This window comes from Erinaceus europaeus, chromosome 10, assembly GCF_950295315.1.
Source record: "Erinaceus europaeus chromosome 10, mEriEur2.1, whole genome shotgun sequence".
NCBI lineage: Eukaryota > Metazoa > Chordata > Mammalia > Eulipotyphla > Erinaceidae > Erinaceus > Erinaceus europaeus.
In genome coordinates this window covers 31,390,947-31,410,592 of record NC_080171.1, presented here as the reverse complement: position 1 = coordinate 31,410,592, position 19,646 = coordinate 31,390,947, and the positions used below count along the sequence as shown (strand labels likewise).

Below are 19,646 nucleotides of genomic sequence, written 5' to 3'. Positions count from 1 at the left end.
GCGTTTTCTGGGCCGGGAGGCGTACTTACGGGTTAGAAGGAGGGGCGCGAGTGCGCGCCAAAATCGGGCGGGAAGAGGCAAAAAGAGGCCGGGGCGCGCGCACCGCGGCGGTTCCTGTTCTCTCAGCCTCGCGGCCCGGGAACCGCTGCTGCGTGCGTGGAAGGCGGGACGCCCAGGTCGGTGCCACTTACGAATGTCCCCGTCCCTGTCGTCCACACTCGCGTCTCGCTGCGTCCCCAGCACCCCCCCCACCGCCCGGCCTGCGCGGCGGTCACTAACGGGCCGGTGAGGCGAAGGCCAGGCCGGGCCGGGCGGCGCAGCCGGCGCTTTCCGCCTCCGCTTGGGCGGGATCCCCGGGGACACGGGCGGGGCGCTGAGTCCGCACCCCGGGAGGACCAGGCCGTCCGTGCGGACCCTGCTGAAGCCTTTCCTGCCTTCCCACTCCGCGTCTCTGGGGCCAGCGGCCCGAGCACGTAGTGTAGCCGCGGCTTATCTGAGAAGCCCGCGGAATAGCTCGCTTGGGTAGTGCGCGGCGCTGCCACGTGCGCCATCCAAGTTCGAGCCCGGCTCCCAGCACATTGAAGGGGACTTGAGTGCTGTGGTCTTTCTCACCTTTTTTAAAAAACAGCACTGATCAGCTCTGGTGGTTCTGGGGATTGAACCTGGGACTTAATAGCCTCAGGCTTGAGAGTCTCTTTGCATAACCATTATGCTATCTACCCCTGCCTTTGAAATTTATTTATGGGGGGGTTATACAAAAAGGCTTTTATGCCCGAGGCAGCAAAGGTCCTAGGTTCAACCCCCAGCACCACAAATCAGAGCTGAGCAGTGCTCTGGTTAAAAAAAATGTTAAGGGGCTGGGTGGTGGTACATCTGGTTGAGCACAGATGTTATAATATGCAAGGACCCAGGTTCGAGGCCCCTCCAGGGTGAAGGCTTTACGAGTGCTGAAGCAGGGTTGTAGGTCTCTCTCTCTCTCTCTCTCTCTCTCTCTCTCGCTCTCTCCCCTTTCTATCACCCCCTTCCCTCTCGATTTCTGGCTGTCTCTAATAAAAAATTTAAAAAACGCAAAGTGCAAGGGCCGAGGTTAAGGGTCCCGGTACGAGCCCCCCCCCCCCCCCCCCCCCCGCTCCCCACCTCCCCACCTGCAGGTGAGTTGCTTCACAAGCAGTGAAGCAGGTCTGCAGGTGTCTTTCTCTCCCTCTCTCTGTCTTCCCCTCCTCTCCATTTCTCTCTGTCCTACTCAACAACGACGACATCAACAACAATAATAACTACAACAATAAAACAAGGGCAACAAAAGGGAATAAATATTTTAAAAAATGTTAATGGGGCCTGGTGGTGGCACACCTGGTTGAGTGCACAGGTTACAATGCGCAGGGTCCTGGGTTCAGATCCCTGGCCCCTACTTGCAGAAAGACAGCTTTGTGAGTGGTGAAGCAGGGCTGCAGGTGTCTCTATCTCTCCTTCCCTTCTCAATTTCTCTGTCTCTACCCAATACATAAATAAAATGGTTAATGAGAGGGAGAGAGAACCCGAGCATCACTCTGGCATATGTGCTGCCCAGCATCAAACTTGGGACCTCATGCGTGAGAGTCCAACACTGCCCACTGTTTGGGCTGTGCCACTTTGTAGGCACGAGCTCATCTTGTGAAGGTATATAGTCAGTCCAGATAGGTGACTAATGCGGAAAATCGCCAGGCCTCTGTCCCCACTAGCCACACCCTGGCTGTTTATCCCTCCAGCCTTCTCCCACCACCCAGAAAGTGTGGAGACAATTCATGATCTATATGCCAAGATGACTCCAGCACTTCTTCTTCTAGCATTTGCCCTTCTTCCGTAGTCAGTCAACAGCGTCAGGTTGAGCCTGAGGTAAAGTTTCGAGACCTCCTTTGAATCTGGAGAGGTGGCAGTCGTTGACTCCAGCACTAAAAACACACCTCTAGGGGCTATGAAGGGGCCAAGCCCTTTCCTCTACCTTGATTTTTACTTCTGAGCAACTTGTAAAATGAACTGTGATTGGGTCCATCCATGGTGTTGTATTTGTTAGGGGAAAACTCATGGTTTCTTGAACTGCCCCTGGAGGATGCAAGATGGGGAGGCGGGAGATTTAATAAATACTGTTGAGGTATAGTATCTGGTGTGTCATCAAAGTATTTTATAGTCTTGTTGGGGAGCTAAGTTCTCTAGTTTGGTTCTGTGGTCCACAGATCACATTTTAATTAGATGAATATCAAAGATTAAGTAGGTACTGGTGATACCTGGGTTATAGCTTTAATATGCCAGTCTGGATTTGTAACATTTGACTCATTTAAGACCTGGGATGTTTCTAATGCATAATATATGTATGTATCTTTCAAGGTAGTATTACAGTTGCAGTCAGCAGATTTTGCCTTGACAGACATTAAGGGGTGATGAGCCAGGATGCAAAGTTAATGACTTTCATATTTGAAGGATAATTTTGCAGGGTAGAGTATAGGTGGCTGGAAATTCTTTAGGTACTTTAAAGATGTCATTTTACACTCTCTTGCCTTTAGAGTTTCTGATGAGAAATCTTGTAGAATATTATTAAATCATTAATAAAAATAATATAAGGGGACCTGGCAGTGGTACACTCAGTGTGCAAGGATCTGGATTCAAGTCCCTGGCCTCCACCTGCAGAGGGGAAGCTTTATAACCAGTGTCCTGATTTCTCTGTTCTGTCAAATAAAAGGAACAAATGGCATTAGGAGTGGTGGTGTCATAGTGCAGGCAACAAGCCCCCAACAATAACGTTGATGACAACAGTGATAAAGTTTACAGCAACGCCTAGGAACTTCCTAGTTTGTTTTCTTATGGTTGCCATTCTTTGATTCCCCCACCCCCCTTTCCTGCTTGTCTCGCCTATTTTATTTCTACATTTTTTTATATATTTACTTTTTTTTTTTTTAAGTCAGCACTGCTCAGCTCTGGCTTATGGAAGTGTTGGGGGATTGAACCTAGGATTTCAGAGCCTCAGGCATGAAAATCTGTTTGCATAACTATTATGCTATTTCCCTTCCCTTCTCACCTTTTATTTTGGCTTCTTTCTAGGTTTGCTTTTGCCCCACTGAGGTTATTGCTGGGGCTCAGTTCCTATATCACTGTGTTCCTAGTAGTCATTTTATATTTTTTCCTTTTGATTTTGTATTAGTGATTTAATAATGATTAGTTAGATTGTAAAATAACAGGTATAATTCCATACAGTTCCCACCACCAGAGTTCCATGTCCCATCCTCTATTGGGAGCTTCCCTATTCTTTATCCTTCTGGGAATATGGACCAAAATTATTTTCGGGGTACAGGTAGGAAGTCTGGTTTCTGTATCTGCTTCTCCATTGGCCATGGGCATTGGCAGGTCAATCCATAACTCCAGCCTGTTTCTGTGTTTTCCTAGTGGAGTAGAGCTCTGGAGAGGTGAGACTTCTGGACACACTGGTGAGGTCTTTTGTCCAGGGAAGTCAGGTTGGTGTCATGGTAGTGTCTGCAACTCGGTGGCTAAAATGCAACAAGATAAATAAAGTGGGATAAAATGATTAATGAACAGGAACCAAACACTTGGAACAGAGCAGATGAGAATAGGGATTGTAGGGTGAAAAGACACTAGGAAGTCCATTTTAGACATGTTGCTAGGGGCCCATGACTATTGTAGTTTTTGCTTGAGTTTGATAGCTAACATGTAGTTGGACAAAAACATTGTCTGAGAAGATGGTGTCAGAGTAGAGAAAAGGGCTAGAAAATTGGATTAGGGCAGAGGGTAGCTCCCAGTCTTGAAAAAAGTTATGAATAAAATTTAACTGTTTACCCTATCTGACCTAGGGCCCATATATTTTATATTTACCACAAGAACCTATGTAAACTCTGAGTTCCTGTTGGTTTGAGTTCATAGTTCATGGCCACAGCTGGGAACATTCCAGGCTGCAACTCATTTCAGGACTAGTCTTCTTTGATGGCAGGTTAGGATGACCCAGCCTCTCTTTGGATAGTGGGACAGTCCCTACAGTTGCTACTTTATAATGAGGGCAATGTCCTGGGAAGGCCTGCGAGAGGACTCATGCTGATGTCCTGATGAAAGTGACCAGTCATGGTGGAGAGGGATCCATTAGAAATATAGGCCCATCATATTTGTGTGGGAATCCTAGGATTCCTTGACTAGGGTCCCAGTTGGCTTCTTAAAATAGAAAGGGAGAGATAGAGGAAGGAACACTGAAGCACTGAAGTTGTGCTTGAATCAATACTCTGCAGGGCAGGCCTCCTTTTCTATTTTTTTAAATTATCCTTATTTATTTATTGGATAGAGACAGCCAGAAATCAAGAGGGAAGAGGGAGGGGTAGAGAGGAAGAGAAACAAAGAGACACCTGAAGCCCTGCTTCACGACTTGAGAAGCTTTCCCCCTGCAGGTGGGGACTGGGGACTCAAACCTGGGTCCTTGCGCATTGTAACATGTGCGCTCAACCAGGTGCGCCACCAACCGGTCCCCTTTTTTCTTTTTTTTAAATTATTTTTCCTTTTCTATTTTTTAAAAGAACGAACATGCAAATGTGACTGAAAGTTAACAAATAAAATGTGTCTAAGTCTTAGTGGTGAATGATAGAATTTTCTTACTCTAGTCTCTTATCCTCATTTAATATAGTCAAGATCTAGAATGAAGAATATTGGGGCTGGGCAGTAGCACACCTGATTGAGCGTACATGTTGCAGTGCTCAAGGACCAGTTCAAGCCCCCAGTCCCCACCTGTAGGAGGAAAGTTTCTTGAGTGGTGAAGCAGGGTTGCAGGTGTCTCTCTCTATCTCTCCCTTTATCTCCCTCCTCCCCTCTAGATTTCTGGCTGTCTATCCAATAAATAAATAAAGATAAAAAATTAGAATGTAGATAGAATATTGTGATCAGTCAAATTTGGCATGCATAAAATGTCAATTTTTTTTTTTTTCTCTCTAATTATTGGAACTCCAATGCTCTGGAACTCCAATGACATTTTCAATGACAGACAGAAGGACAGGGAGTATCTGCAAGGGCCTTGTGAGTAGCAGAACAGTGCTGTGGTGTCTGTCTTCTTCCTTCCTTTTCTCTCTATCTCTCATATTAAAAAGAAAAAAGGGGAGGGTGCCCAGTGACGCACTTGGTTGAGCACACATTACAATGTATAAAACCTGGGTTCAAGTCCCTAGTCCCCAATTGCAGGAGGAAAACTTTGTGATTGATGAAGCAGGTCTGCAGTTGTCTCCCTGTCTCCAGTAAAAAAAAATAGATAAAATATTCAAACAAGCAAACAAAGAGAGTCCATTAGAAATCGTGGAATTGTGTAGGTGGGGGACCTTTGACTGCCCTGTTGGCAAGGGAAAAAAAACATTAATGTTTATAAAGTTAGTAAGAGCTGAGAGATAGATATTCTACCATTTTCCTAATGAAAAGTAAACATATTTTTATATCATTAACTAGTCCTTAAGAATACTTTTTATTAGGGGCTGGGTGGTGGTGCACCTGGTTGAGCACATGTATTATAATGCGCAAGGACGAGGGTTCCCCACCTGCAGGGGGAACGCTTTGTGAGTGTTGAAGCAGTGCTGCAGGTGTCTCTCTCTCTCTCTCCCTCTCTATCACCCCCTTCCCTCTTGATTTCTGGCTGTCCTTATCCAATAAATAAAAATTAGAATATTTTTTTATTACTTTTTATTTTTTAATTTTTACCAGAGCACTGCTTAGCTCTGGCTTATGGTAGTGTGAGGGGTTGAACTTGAGACCTTGGAGCCTCAGGCAGGAAAGACACTTTACATAACCATTATGCTATCTCCCCTACCCCTAAGAATACTTTTTTAAAAAAAATATTTATTACTCCCTTTTGTTGCCCTTGTTTTTTTATTGATGTCATTATTGTTGGATAGGACAGAGAAATGGAAAGAGGAGGGGAAGACAGAGGGGGAGAGAAAGACCTGCTTTGCAGCTTGTGAAGCGACTCCCCTGCAGGTGGGGAGCTGGGGCTGGAACCGGGATCCTTACGCAGGTCCTTGCGCTTTGTGCCACCTTCACATAACCCGCTGTGCTACTGCCCGACCCCTGTTCTCATAATATTTTTTAGACATACTTAATGTGAGAGAAAAAGAGAGGGAGAGGGAGATAATGCAAGAGAGACTGAGACCAGAGCACCATTCTGATACATGCAATGCTTGGAAGGAATGATCTTGAGCCTCCAATGTATGCAAGTCTTTACTTGCCGAGTTATTTCCTGTGCCACCTTGTTTTAGAAAAATAAAATAAATAAAATCAAGCAATAAGAACATTGTTTAGCATGCTACTCAAACACAGACAAACAAAACACCATATTGTGTCCTGGGAGGTGGCACAGCAAATAAAGCATTGGATTTGCAACCATGCGTTCCATCTCTAACATCACATATGCCAGAGTCATGCTTTCTGGTTCTCTCACTAAAAAATAAATAAATCCTTAAAACAACAGCACTAAAGTATGGATTGGGGAGACAGCATAATGGTTAAGCAAAAGACTTTCATGCCTGGGTCCCTGAGGTTCCAGGTTCAGCACCATATAGGTCAGAACTGAGTAATGCTCTGATTAAACAAAACATAACAAAACAAAAGAGAAAGAAAAAGAAAAGAAGGAAAAAATGCTTTTGCCCCCCCTCCTTTTTCTTTCTTGAACAGTGATGGTCTTGACTGTTCTTTGTGTGCAGATGGAAAGTTGCTCTTGGCCTGATATCTCTCCAAGTTTCCTTTACCTGCTTGACTATGGTTACTCTATTTCTCAAGAAAAGATTGGAATGAAATCCTTAGGAATTTTCTCAAGGACTAGCTAGTTACAAGTAAGGGAACTTACTAAATTAGTCAGGGATTTGGTTATTGACTCCCAGTCTAAACTTGATTGTTTTTATTTTTTTATTTATTTATTTTTAAAATTTATTTCTTTATTGGGGAATTAATGTTTTACATTCAACAGTATGTTTTTATTTTTTATTAAAAATTTTTTTTTTAAATTTATAAAAAGGAAACATTGACAAAACCATAGGACAAGAGGGGTACAACTTCACACAATTCCCACCACCAGAACTCCATATCCCATCCCCTCCCCTGATAGCTTTCCTATTCTTTAACCCTCTGGGAGTATGGACCCAAGGTCATTGTGAGATGCAGAAGGTTGGAGGTCTGGCTTCTGTAATTGCTTCCCCACTGAACCATGGGCATTGACAGGTCGGTCCATACGGTCCATACTCCCAGCCTGTCTCTCTCTTTCCCTAGTGGGGAAGGGCTCTGGGGAAGCAGAGCTCCAGGACACATTGGTGGGGTTGTCCAGGGAAGTCTGGTCAGCATCATGAACCTGGTGGTTGACAAGAGAGTTAACATACAAAGCCAAACAAATTGTTGACCAATCATGGACTTAAGGGCTGGAATAGTGCAGATGAAGAGTTGGTGGTCCTCCATTTTGTAGATAGCTAGTAGGCATATTTTAGTTAAATTCCAAAGGGTCTGTGGCTTTACTAGTTTTTTTTTTTCTCTTTGCTCCTGAGCCTGAAATATGATATGCCAGTGGATCCAAGTTACTGTCTGGGGAGATGATGTCATGGCTGGAAAAAGGACCAGAAAGCTGAATCAGGGAAGAGAGTAGCTCCCTAATATGAAAAAGGGGTATAAATATTGTTGACTGTAAACTCTATTGATTTGATGTGATCTGGGGCCCATAATTAGCTTAGGAGCCTGTGTGACTTCTGCATCCCTCTAGATCTGAGCTCACATTCTTAGGTCATGAGTAGGAACATTCCAAGCTGCTCCAATATTGACCCATCTTCCTTAGGTATAGCATAGAGTATGTTGTCCATCCTCCCCTCAGAGGATGGAACATTCTCTACCATTGCTGATCCAAGTTGAGGGCAAGGTCCTATGAGGGCCCACAAAGGGGTCTATTTTGTTGTTCCTTAGTCTAAACTTTATAACATAAACCCCACATCATAGAATTTTTTTCTGTTGAATTAAAATTTTCAATAAACTTAGTGCTTTGAAGATAGCATAATGGTTATGCAAAGATGTTCATGCTTGAAGCTGTGAAGTCCCAGGTTCAATTCCCAGCACCACCATAAGTCAGAGCTGAGCAGCACTCTGGTAAGCAAATAATAAATTTTCTAATGTCCAGCAATGTTTAAAAATTATATATGGGTAAAGAAATTTAAAAAATTATATATGGGATATTTTATATAAAATTGTTAGAACATTCAGTTGTGGGGAGCTAGATCCATGTCTCAGATTAATATACTGTCTGCCTACTTTACTGTTAAATAGTTTTTTTTTTTTTTTTCTCCTGAGTTATTGCTGGGCTTGGTGCCTGCACCATGAATCCACCGCTCCATTTTTTCCCCCTTTTGTTGCCCTTGTTGTAGCCTCGTTGTGCTTATTATTATTGCCACTGTTGATGCTGTTCATTGTTGGATAGGACAGAGAGAAATGGAGAGAGGAGGGGAAGACAGAGTGGGAGAGAAAGACAGACACCTGCAGACCTGCTTCACCGCCTGTGAAGCGACTCCCCTGCAGGTGGGGAGCTGGGGGCTCCAACCGGGATCCTTATGCTGGTCCTTGCGCCTTGCGCCACATGTGCCAAACCCACTGCGCCACCACCTGAACCCCAAATGAAGAGTCCTGTTAAATAAATGTGCAGTCAGAGATTCCCTTTTGTGGTCCAGGAGGTGGCAACAGTGGATAAAACATTGGACTTTCCAGTATGAGGACCAGAGTTCAATAATACCTGGCAGCATATGTACCAGAATAATATTTAATTTTTTTCTCTCTCTCTCTCCTGTCTTTCTCATTAATAAATAAAATATTTTTTTTAAAAAAAAGAGACGGAAAAAAAAAAAGATTTCCTTTCCAAAGTTCTTTATATTTTGGTAAACTATTTGGAACAACTATATTTGAGTTAAAATTTTTTTTCTTTAGAATTAAAAAAGTACATTTCATTACTGCAGCTTCATTTATGTGCGACACTGTGCGTACATGTATAACATCAAAGGTAATTTTGGGGGGGGCTGGGTGGTGGCACACCTGGTTAAGTGCATGTATTACCATACACAGGGACCCAGGTTCTAGCCCCTGGTCCCCACCTGCAGAGGGAAAGCTTCACAAGTGGTGAAGCAGGTCGGCAGATGTCTCTCTGTCTCTCTCTCCCTCTTTCTCCCTCTCTCCCTCTCAGTTTTTCTCTGTTCTATCAAGTAAAAGAAATAAGAAAAAAAAAATAAAATAAAAAAAAAAGAATTAAAAAAGTATTGAGAGACAGAAATCAAGAGAGAAAAGGGAGACACAGAGGAAGAGAGGGAGTGAGATGCCTGTAGCATTGCTTTGCCGCTTGTGAAACTTCTTTGATATAGATAGGAACTGGGGTCTTGAACCCAGGTCTTTGTGGACTATAGCATATGTACCACTGCCTGGTCCCTATCTGAATCTACAATAAGTGTCTTTTACATATTTGCTTTTTTTAAGAAAAAAATTTATCTTTATTTATAAGGGGGGTGATAGGGAGAGACAGAGAGACACCTGCAACACTGCTTCACTATTTGCAAAGCTTTTCCCCTGACCAGGGGCTCGAATCTGGGTCCTTGTTCGTTGTAACATGTGCGTTCAACCAGCCCTCATATTTGCTTGTTTTTTCTTGGATTTAGTCATTGGAATATTTTTTCTTTGCCAGCTAAAATAATACTGCTATAAAATTAGTGTGTTATCTCCAGAAGTAGAGACTTAAGTCCTAGAAGATACTGCTTAGTGTGAATTATGATTGCCACACTTTATTATTAATAGAGTAATTTAGTTATGATTCACTGAACTGTGGTTCTCTGAATTTGTCCCACCATGTCATTTGAATGGAGCTTTGTTTCTTGTCTTGTTCGAAATAAATACACACTTAAAAAAACAGAGGCTGGGACAGTAGCTCAGTGGTAGAGTACCTGCCTGGGCTGGATGCTGAGTACAAAAAAAAAGGCACATTAAACCTTAAAATATGCATTTGTAATTTTAAAACTCCACATGGGATATTCTAGTAAAATTATAGCAAAAGTAAAATAGTATTAAATCATAACAGTGAAGGTATTGAAGAGAAGCAATAGGGGGTATTACATTTTTCTTTAATTTGACTTGTAAATAAAGTAGTTACAAAGTATTAGGAGAGTGGTCCAGGAGGTGGCACAGTCGATAAAGCATTGGGCTCTCAGGCATCAGGTGCTAAGTTCGATCCCCGGCAGCACATGTACCAGAGTTATGTCTGGTTCTTTCTCTTCCTATCTTTCTAATAAATAAAATCTTAAAAAAAAAAAAGTATTAGGTGAGCTGATTTTTAAAATGAGATCTAAGAACAATTTATTCATTACAGTAATATAGTGCTCTTATAGAATGACCATTTATGAGTAGATAAGAAAAAAAGGGTGTTGCAGATAGCATAATGGTTATGCAAACAGACTCTCATGCCTGAGGCTCCCAGGCTCAATCTCCATGCCTGCGGCTCCCAGGCTCAATCCCCATGCCTGAGGCTCCCAGGCCCCATACCATCATAAGCCAGAGCTGAGCAGTGCACTGGTTTAAAAAAAAAAAAAAAAAAAACTTTTATAAAAACAAACCAGAGCATCACTCTGGTGTACAGGATACCTGGGATCAAACTTTTTTTTTTTAAATTTTTTTATTACCTTTATTTTATTTATTGGATAGAGGCAGCGAGAAATTGATAGGGAAGGGATGATAGGGAGAGACAGACACTTGCAACACTGCTTCACTTGTAAAGCATTGCCCCTGCAGGTGGGGGCTAGGGGCTCGAACCTGGGTCCTTGTGCACTGTAACATGCGTGCTCAACCAGGTGTGCCACCACCTGGCCCCTGGGATCAAACTCTTATGACCTCTTTTTTTTGAGAGTTCAAAGCTTTAGCTACTATGTTACTTCCTAGGCTGCTATGAGTAACTTTTATATTTATATGTAAGTGAAGGACTGGTTATACTTGACTCTAAATGCCTAGACAAAGGCACAGGAATGGAGACTGTTCTAGTTCTGTGTCTGCTACTAGTTATGATCTGTCTTAATCTTTATGCCTCACTTGTTTCAAATAGATGATAATTCCTACCCTTAGAGTTGTTTTAAGTGTAAATGATACTGCAGATACAAACTTTTATTATTTATGTATTTTCAGTTTAAAAAAATTTTTTATTTTAGAGATTGTTATTTTCTTCTAGAAAGAGAGACAGACAGAGAAATCAGAGCATTACTCAGCTCTGGTTTATGGTGGGGCTGAGGCTTCAGGTATGATAACCATTATGCTGTGTCCTCAGCCCTACAAACTTCTGTTTTGATGAGAGAGATACAGAGATAAAGACCACAACACCATTCAGCTCTGACTTATGCGTCACTACCTGGTTGATGAGCACTTTGCATATCTAAGCAGAAATCTATCTGTGTCATTAAATTAATGGTTGATGTAATCAAGCTTTGATAAAGCCTTTTGAAAACTAGTTTCATATATAAAAATTAATTTATATTTTGATGCTCTTTGTTTTAGGTCTATCTCAAGCATATAGCTGGATTTGGTTTATTCATTTCAAGATTGTCTTAACAGGTGAGTTAATCTATGCTTGCTGGCATATTTCGACTTATTTTTATTGCTCGTATTTATAGTATTTGCCAGTTACTTTTTCTTTTATTTTTAAAAATTTATTCTCTTTTGTTGCTCTTCTTTTATTGTTGTAGTCATTATTGTTATTGTTGATGTCATTGTTGGATAGGACAGAGAGAAATGGAGAGAGGAGGGGAAGACAGAGGAGGAGAGAAAGACAGACACCTGCAGACCTGCTTCACCGCTTGTGAAGCGACTCCCCTGCAGGTGGGGAGCTGGGGGCTCCAACCGGGATCCTTAGGCCCATCCTTACGCTTTGTGTCATGTGTGCTTAACCTGCTGCGCTACTGCCTGACTCCTGCCAGTTCCTTTTTCTTGATTCTCTGTTTTCTTCAGCAAGTTTGGGAGCTAATTATTGTTCTACTTTTTGGTGTTGACCTTCATGTTACTTTTATTGGCGTATAGTTTTACATTCAGTAAATTCATTCTTGTTTATATATATATATATATATATATATATATATATATATATATATATATATCCTTTATTTGTTGATTAGAGACAGCCAGAAATTGAGAGAGTAGGGGGAGATAGAGAGGGAGAGTGAAGAAGACACTTGCAGTACTACTTCACCACTTGAAAAGATTACCCCCTGCAGGTGGGGACTGGGGCTCAAACCTGGATCCTTGTGCACTGTAATATATGCACTCGATTAGGTGCGATACCACCTGGCCCCCATTTGGTGTAACTTTTTTTCTTTATTGGGGGGTTAATGGTTTACAGTTGACAGTAAAATACAGTAATTTGTACATGTGTAACAGTTTTCCACATAACAATTTAGCCCCCCCCCCAAGTCCTGTGCCATCATGTTTCAGGACCTGTGGCGTATAGTTTGCTGTATAGTTTTGACAAACATAGTCATACCACCGTCATATATCCTCACCACTGACATAATCATTTTCTTTTACTTTTATATTTATTTATTTTATTTTTATTGAATAGGACAGAGAAAAGTGGAGAGTGGAAGGGCAGATAGTGAGGGGGAAAGAGAAAGAGGGACACCTGCAACACTGCTTCACTGCTCCCTCTTGCAGGTGGGGACTTGATCCTAGTGTGTGATAATGTGTGCTCAACTGGATGTGCCACTGTCCCCCACCCCAGTCATTTTCGTCACCCTCAGATTTCCTTGTGCTCCTTGTAGTCAGCTCTCTATAGCTTGGCAATTGCTTCACTTACTAGTTTCTATAGTGATCCCTCTTCAAAAACATCATATCAATGGTATTTTAAATTCCTATCTTATCAAATCTAACATTTGCTTTAGTCTGTTTAGGCTACTCTAACAAAATACCACAACTTTAGTGGGTTATGAACAACTAATTTATTTCTTTGGAGACTGCTAAGTCTAAGAATTAAGAATCCATTTTCTAGTTCCTGGGGAGAGGTCTTTGCATTATGACCTCCCACAGTGGAAGGGACAAGGTAGCATTATATATGGGAAGGGTTTGCCTCTGGTAGGAAAGTCTTTTCAATAACCATTATATTATCTCCTTGGACCATTTACTTATTTGAAGTCAGTAATACTCCTTTGTATATTTATACCACATTTTCTTTATCCCTGCAGCTATTGAACATTTAGACTGCTTCCATATCTTGTCTATGTGAATAATGCTGCAATGAATATAGTCTCAAAATAACTCTTTGAGACTGTTTATAGTTCTTTTGGATACTTATCCAGAAGTGGGACTGTTGAATCATAAGGTAGTTCTATTTTTCAATTTTAAGGATCCATTGTATAGTTTCCCATAGTTGCTGCACCATTTTACAACCCTAGGAACAAGACTTAAAAACCAGAGATTTCTCCACATCTTCCTCAACACTTGTTTTTCATTGTTGATGGTGGTGGCCACCCTAACATTCTAAGTGATATATATATTTATTTATTTATAGGACAGAGAGAAATTGAGTCGGGAGGGGGAGATAGAGGTAGACATCAGCAGACCTTCACTGCTTGTAAAGCATCTTTCCCACAGGTGGGGAGTGGGTGCTTAAATCTGGGTCCTTGCACATGTTAACAAATGAGCCTTCCCTCCCCTCCCCTCCCCTCCCCTACACTCTCCTTTCCTGTCTTACCTATTTAATATGTCTGTCTATCTATCTATCTATCTATCTATCTATCTATCTATCTATCTATCTATCTAATCTATCTCCCTCTCATTTTCATTCTTGATCTTTTTTTCTCAGGCCCAGAAAAAAAAATCTTTTCTTATAAATGATTACTACTTTATTGTGTATACATGCCACCCTTCCTTCCTTCCTTCCTTCCTTCCTTCCTTCCTTCCTTCCTTCCTTCCTTCCTTCCTTCCTCCCAAATTTATTTCTTTATACAGGAGAGAGACTAGAGCATCACCTTGGCACATTCATTGCCAGGGTTCAAATTCAAAACCTTAAGCTTGAGAGTCCAATGCTTTTTTCACTGTGACACTTCCAGGGCCACATTCCACTTCCCTCCCTACCTCTCTTACTTCTTTCCTAACCCTTCCCACTGAAAACTGCCTTATTGGTCTTTTGAATAAAAACAGGAGTTATATGGAACACTTTATGAATTTGAGTGTCATTCTGGCACAGGGGCCCTGCTAAGCTCTGTTATCGTTCCAGTTTTAGTATATGTGCTGCTGAAACAGGCACAATAGCATATCTTCATTATCTACTCATCTGCTATAGAGTACTTGGCTTTCTACTTGTCCTTTTATTGATATTGTAGGTCATGGCCATTAATTATGATTATAAAATACTTTATTGCCATGTTTCTATGTGACTCCTGGGTAATATTCTAGTCCTGTGTGGGCAGCAGAGCAGTGAGTAGGCCCGGTGGGTCCTTAGCAGATTCTCAAGGATTCTTAAATATGGAGTTTGAGTTCTGATATGGTGTCCACTAGTGCTATTCTCAGCAAGGTAGGGAGAGGTTGCTAAAATGACACCCTTGACAACTCTGACCCTTTTTTCAGTGCTTTTGTAGGGATTGTGGTTTTGGAGTTTGTTTATTTGTTTCTTTCTTTCATCAGAGCGCTGTTAAACTCTGGCTTATGGTTTGTGTGTGTGTGGGGTTGAATCTGGGACCTTGGAACCTCAGGAATAAAAGTTTTTGCATAATCATTATGCTATCTATCCTGCTTAGAGTGCTTTTAGGTAGGTGTCTAAAATGCTAAACCATGGAGCAAGTGCTTTTTTCTTCTTCTTTCTCTGTGTGTGTTTGTGTGTTATGAGTTTCTTCAAATGTTGCAGACAAGGACTGATAGTTATCTGAGACTTTTCTGCTGTAAATAGATCAGGAAGATGATCTCCTGGGTTTCCTGTAGTTAATTAGTGCCATTGTCTCAGGATCCCAGACCTGTAGCTACCTCTCTTGGACATGCATTATCCTCCACATGTAGGCAGTATTATTCAACATCAGCCTGCACTTCTTGTCTCTTCCTAAACCTTTTTGTTTCTATCACTTCGGCCTTCAGATACCTTGGTAGCTTGCTTCTTGCTCTGTGACTGACTGGCCATGGTGCTGGCAACTCTGAGGCTTAAGTGAGTGGCCTAAATGAACTAGATTGCCGCCATGAGTTAGCTCACCCAGCACCCCACATTCCCCCCATTTTCGTCCTCCATCTGTAATCTTCCTCCTCTCTCTCTCTCTCTGTAATTTTTACAATAGCTCTATGCAGTAAGTATATAGGCTTCGGGAAATTTGTTTCTATTATCTCTGCTCAAACCTTCTGCTCTTATTCTATATTATATCTACTGTACCCTGTTTGATAACAGGAAGCCTCCCCCCAACAAAACATATACCATCAAACTCTTGTATTAATGAAAATGAGATGGTAATTCCTTCTGTAGTTTCCTCTTGTGATTCTTATGTCTTCTTGTCTTGGCTTCCACAGTCAATTCTGAGTGGTAGAATTTATAAATACTCTACTAAATAATAAATTCCTATTATATGTTCTAAGTGGCATGTTTTCTTATGGGTATATTAAAACTTTTAAAAAAAATAAATTTGAACTCTTTTTTTGTTGTTGTTGCCTCCAAGGTTATTGCTGGGGCTCAGTGCCTGCACCATGAATCCACTGCTCCTGGAGGCTTCCCCCCCTTTTGTTGCCCTTGTTGTAGCCTTGTTGTGGTTATTGTTGTTATTGATGTCGTTCGTTGATGTATAGGATAGAGAGAAATCGAGAGAAGAGGGGAAGACAGAAAGGGGAGAGAAAGATAGACACCTGCAGAGCTACTTCACTGCCTGTGAAGCGACTCCCCTGCAGGTGGGGAGTTGGGGGCTCAAACTGGGATCCTTATGCCGGTCCTTGTGCTTTGCGCCACGTGCACTTAATCCACTGCGCTACCGCCTGACCCCCAATTTGAACTCTTAGATATAATAATTTATGGAACGATAAATATACTTTTGTGAAAATGGAGTTAACTTTTGACCCTTTATATATATTCAGAAGTATATAGCAGATATGACTGGTTGAGAATAAAATTGGCCACATATTTATTTTACTGTTAAATGGCCAAACACAATAGTATATGTTTAAATAGAGGTTGAATTATAAATCTGAAAAGAGTCTAGGAAATTTAGCCTTATCTAGATTTTGAATGATTAGAATCTGTTACATTAATGTAGTGGTAACTACTAATTACTGAGTGCCTTTTTTCTTTCTCTACCAGTTATTATTGGGGCTTAGTGCTTGCATGATGAATCTTCCTCTCCCAAGGGCCACTTACTTTCTTTTTTTTTTTTTTTTTTTTAAAGATTTTATTTATTTATTAATGAGAAACAGGAGGAGAGAGAAAGAGCCAGACATCACTCTGGTACATGTGCTGCCGGGGATTGAACTCAGGACCTCATGCTTGAGAGTCTGATGCTTTATCCACTGCGCCACCTGCCGGACCACTAGCCACTTATTTTCTGTTTAATTTGAAAAGAGAGAAAAATTGAGAGGGAAGGGGAGGCAGGGAGAGAGAAAGAGACACTACAGCACTGTTTCACCACTCTTGAAGCTTCATCTCCTGAAGATGGGGGCCAGGGGCTGAACCTGGGCATGATAACGTGTGCTCAGCTGAGTACACCACCACCTGGCCCCTACTGAATATTTTTCATAGGCTTGACATTAAGCTTTACAGATACTACTCATGGAATCCTCACAAAAGCCCTAACATAGGTGGTAGTATTGGCATTTTATAGATTGAATAAACTGGGCTAGGAAAATCAAGACATTTATATTAAGTCACAGAAATTGTTATTTGACATAACTAGTTTTTAAATATAGGACTATCTGTCTTAGACTTTTTCTCATTATACATTCTAATTAATTGTGGTGTTTGGATTTTGGCTATGTAGTAAGTCAGAATTTTAAGAAGCTGATGAAGAAAAAATATGAAGGATGTCTTTATGTCTGTAAAGAATCATGTAAATTGTACTTAAAATACTGAATTTTTTGTTCTGTTTTCAGGTAATAGATGGATAATATTTCTTTTATTTAAAAGAAATGAGTGTAACTAGTATTGCATTAAGAGTTGAAACGTGGCTTTTAGCTACATGGCATGTTAAAGTACCTCTGACGTGGCTAGAAGCTTGTGTTAACTGGATCCAAGAAGAAAATGCTAATGTTAATCTGAGTCAGGCTCAAATAAATAAACAAGTGTTTGAACAATGGCTTCTTACTGATCTGAGAGATCTGGAGCATCCTCTTTTACCTGATGGCATTCTGGAAGTTCATAAAGGAGAACTGAATGGGTTTTTTGCTCTGCAGATTAATTCACTGATTGATGTAAGTCAACCTGCATATTCTCAGATACAAAGATTGAGAGGAAAGAATACTACAAATGACCTAGTTACAGCTGAAACACAAGTTACCCCAAAACCTTGGGAAGCAAGGCCTTCACGAATGTTGATGCTTCAGCTAACTGATGGAATTGTACAAATGCAGGGGATGGAGTATCAGTCTATTCCAGTTCTTCATAGTGATCTGCCTCCAGGAACAAAAATTTTGATCTATGGAAATATTTCTTTCCGACTTGGTGTTCTCTTATTGAAACCCGAGAATGTGAAGGTGTTGGGAGGAGAAGTAGATGCTCTTTTAGAGGAATATGCCCAAGAAAAAGTACTTGCAAGACTGATTGGGGAACCTGATCCTGTAGTTTCAATCATACCAAGTAATTCTAACGAAAATATTCCTGGAAATACAGATGCTCTAGATCTGTTAGGGCCTTCTGATGAAGAACTCTTGGCAAGTCTTGAAGAAAATGATGTGTTTGCAGCAAATAGTGATATCTCCTTAGAAAGAAGATGTTTTAGCACAGTTACTGCTGCAAATATTGTTTCCACAAGTGAGGAGAAACCATTAAATCAATCTATGCATTTTGCTGATGGGGAATTAGATGATTTTGAATTGGAGGAAGCCTTGCTTTTAGAAGAAACTGTCCAAAAAGAACAAATGAAAACTGAGGAATTGCAGCCATTGATTTTCAACAGAAACACAAATGAAAGTACAGAGAGATTTTCACATAAACCTACTACTCTGAATGATTTTTCTTTGCATTGCAAAAATGGAAGCAGTAGTTGGAATGAAAGACTATCTGAAGAAATGATTAATGAAGACAGATTTAGTTGTTCATCTCCTAGAGATGAAAGAAGTAATAGTTTTTCAGCTCATAGTTATGAACCCATACTTTATGATTTTACAAACAAAGTTAAGAACTCAGAGATAGATAATAAAATAAAACAAGCCACTGGCAGTTCAGATGGATACTCCTTAAACAGTCAAATCTTAAATAGAGAGCTGGACATGGGTGTACCAAAAAGTACAACATCTGCTGAAAATAACCACCATTTACAGACTTGTTCTTTAAGATCATCGGAGACTAGCACTAATCTTTCTGTCACCATGGATTTGTATTCTCCACCTTTTATCTATTTGTCTGTTCTAATGGCCAACAAGCCAAAGGAAACTGTAACAGTGAAAGTCAAAGCTTTTATTGTAACCTTAACTGGAAATCTTTCTAGTTCTGGTGGTACTTGGAATATAACAGCAAAAATTTCTGATGGTACCGCCTATCTAGATGTAGACTTCATAGATGAAATACTTACTAGCATGATAGGGTTTTCAGTACCAGAAATGAAAAGGTTAAAAAAGAATCCTCTTCAGTATCAAAAGTTCCTTGAAGGTTTGCAGAAATGTCAGCGAGATCTAATAGATTTGTGCTGCATAATGACTCTATCATTTAATCCCTCCTTGTCAAAAGCAATGGTTTTAGCACTAGAAGACATTAATATGGAACACCTTGAGGACCTAAAGAAGCGATTAAATAAATAAACTTTACTAAACTAGTATTAGAAAAACGACACAATGTCCTCTCATTTTTGAAATTTTTCTTTTTGTGAAAGAGAAGTTTTGGAACATTTTAATCAGTGAAGAATGTTTAGTAATAGTGTATATTTAAAAATTTAAAAACAATTATCTTTTATGGCAACTCCTGGGTGATGGAATTTAGTGACTCTATTATTGAGAAATATATTTTCCACTTTCCATTTCACATAAGGCAATTGCTAAAGCATTATGTTAATGTTTCTGATGAATCATTGTTGACAGTTAATAATCATAAATGTTTTTAAATAAAAACTGTACTTTTAATATGTTGAGTATCCTAAAAGACTTGTTTGTATTATTTTACGTAGGAAATAATGTAAACCCTGTGGATCAGGCAGTTAGGGCCATTAAAACAGCAGACTTGAGGGCAAATCAGCCTAGAGAGCAGAGGGAATAGCATAATGGTTACGCAAACAGACTCTCATGCCTGAGGCTCCAAAGTCCCAGGTTCAGTCCCCCACACCACCATAAACCAGAGCTGAGTAGTGCTCTGGTAAAAAAAAAAATAAAAAAATAAAATAGTAGACTTGGGTAGTTTGTCGCTTTGCCACATGTGCGACCCAGGTTCTGATGCTTCTGCATTAAGGAGGCTTCACTGCTTTTCTCTCTTGCTTTTCCTACCTGAAAAAAATCAGCGT

The 19,646-nt window shown here is 40.7% G+C and overlaps 1 protein-coding gene and 1 non-coding gene across 2 annotated transcripts; one reads left to right on the top strand and one right to left on the bottom strand.

Moving 5' to 3' along the window:
* The first annotated feature begins 30 nt into the window (after nucleotides 1-30).
* On the top strand, nucleotides 31-19,276 carry RMI1 (RecQ mediated genome instability 1). Its single transcript, XM_007528381.2, has 3 exons — nucleotides 31-176; nucleotides 11,548-11,604; nucleotides 17,092-19,276. Exon 3 carries the CDS (start codon nucleotides 17,128-17,130, stop codon nucleotides 18,952-18,954), a length of 1,827 nt encoding a protein of 608 aa, XP_007528443.1. The 5' UTR covers nucleotides 31-176; nucleotides 11,548-11,604; nucleotides 17,092-17,127; the 3' UTR covers nucleotides 18,955-19,276.
* LOC132541066 (U6 spliceosomal RNA) lies at nucleotides 14,183-14,287 on the bottom strand. The gene has a single exon (XR_009552252.1). It is a non-coding gene; the product is annotated as a U6 spliceosomal RNA (small nuclear RNA).
* Nucleotides 19,277-19,646: the final 370 nt, after the last annotated feature.

What these genes read in the sequence shown, in the direction of transcription:
- RMI1 (XM_007528381.2), top strand. Translation starts at nt 17,128, where the DNA reads ATGAGTGTAACTAGTATTGCATTAAGAGTTGAAACGTGGCTTTTAGCT.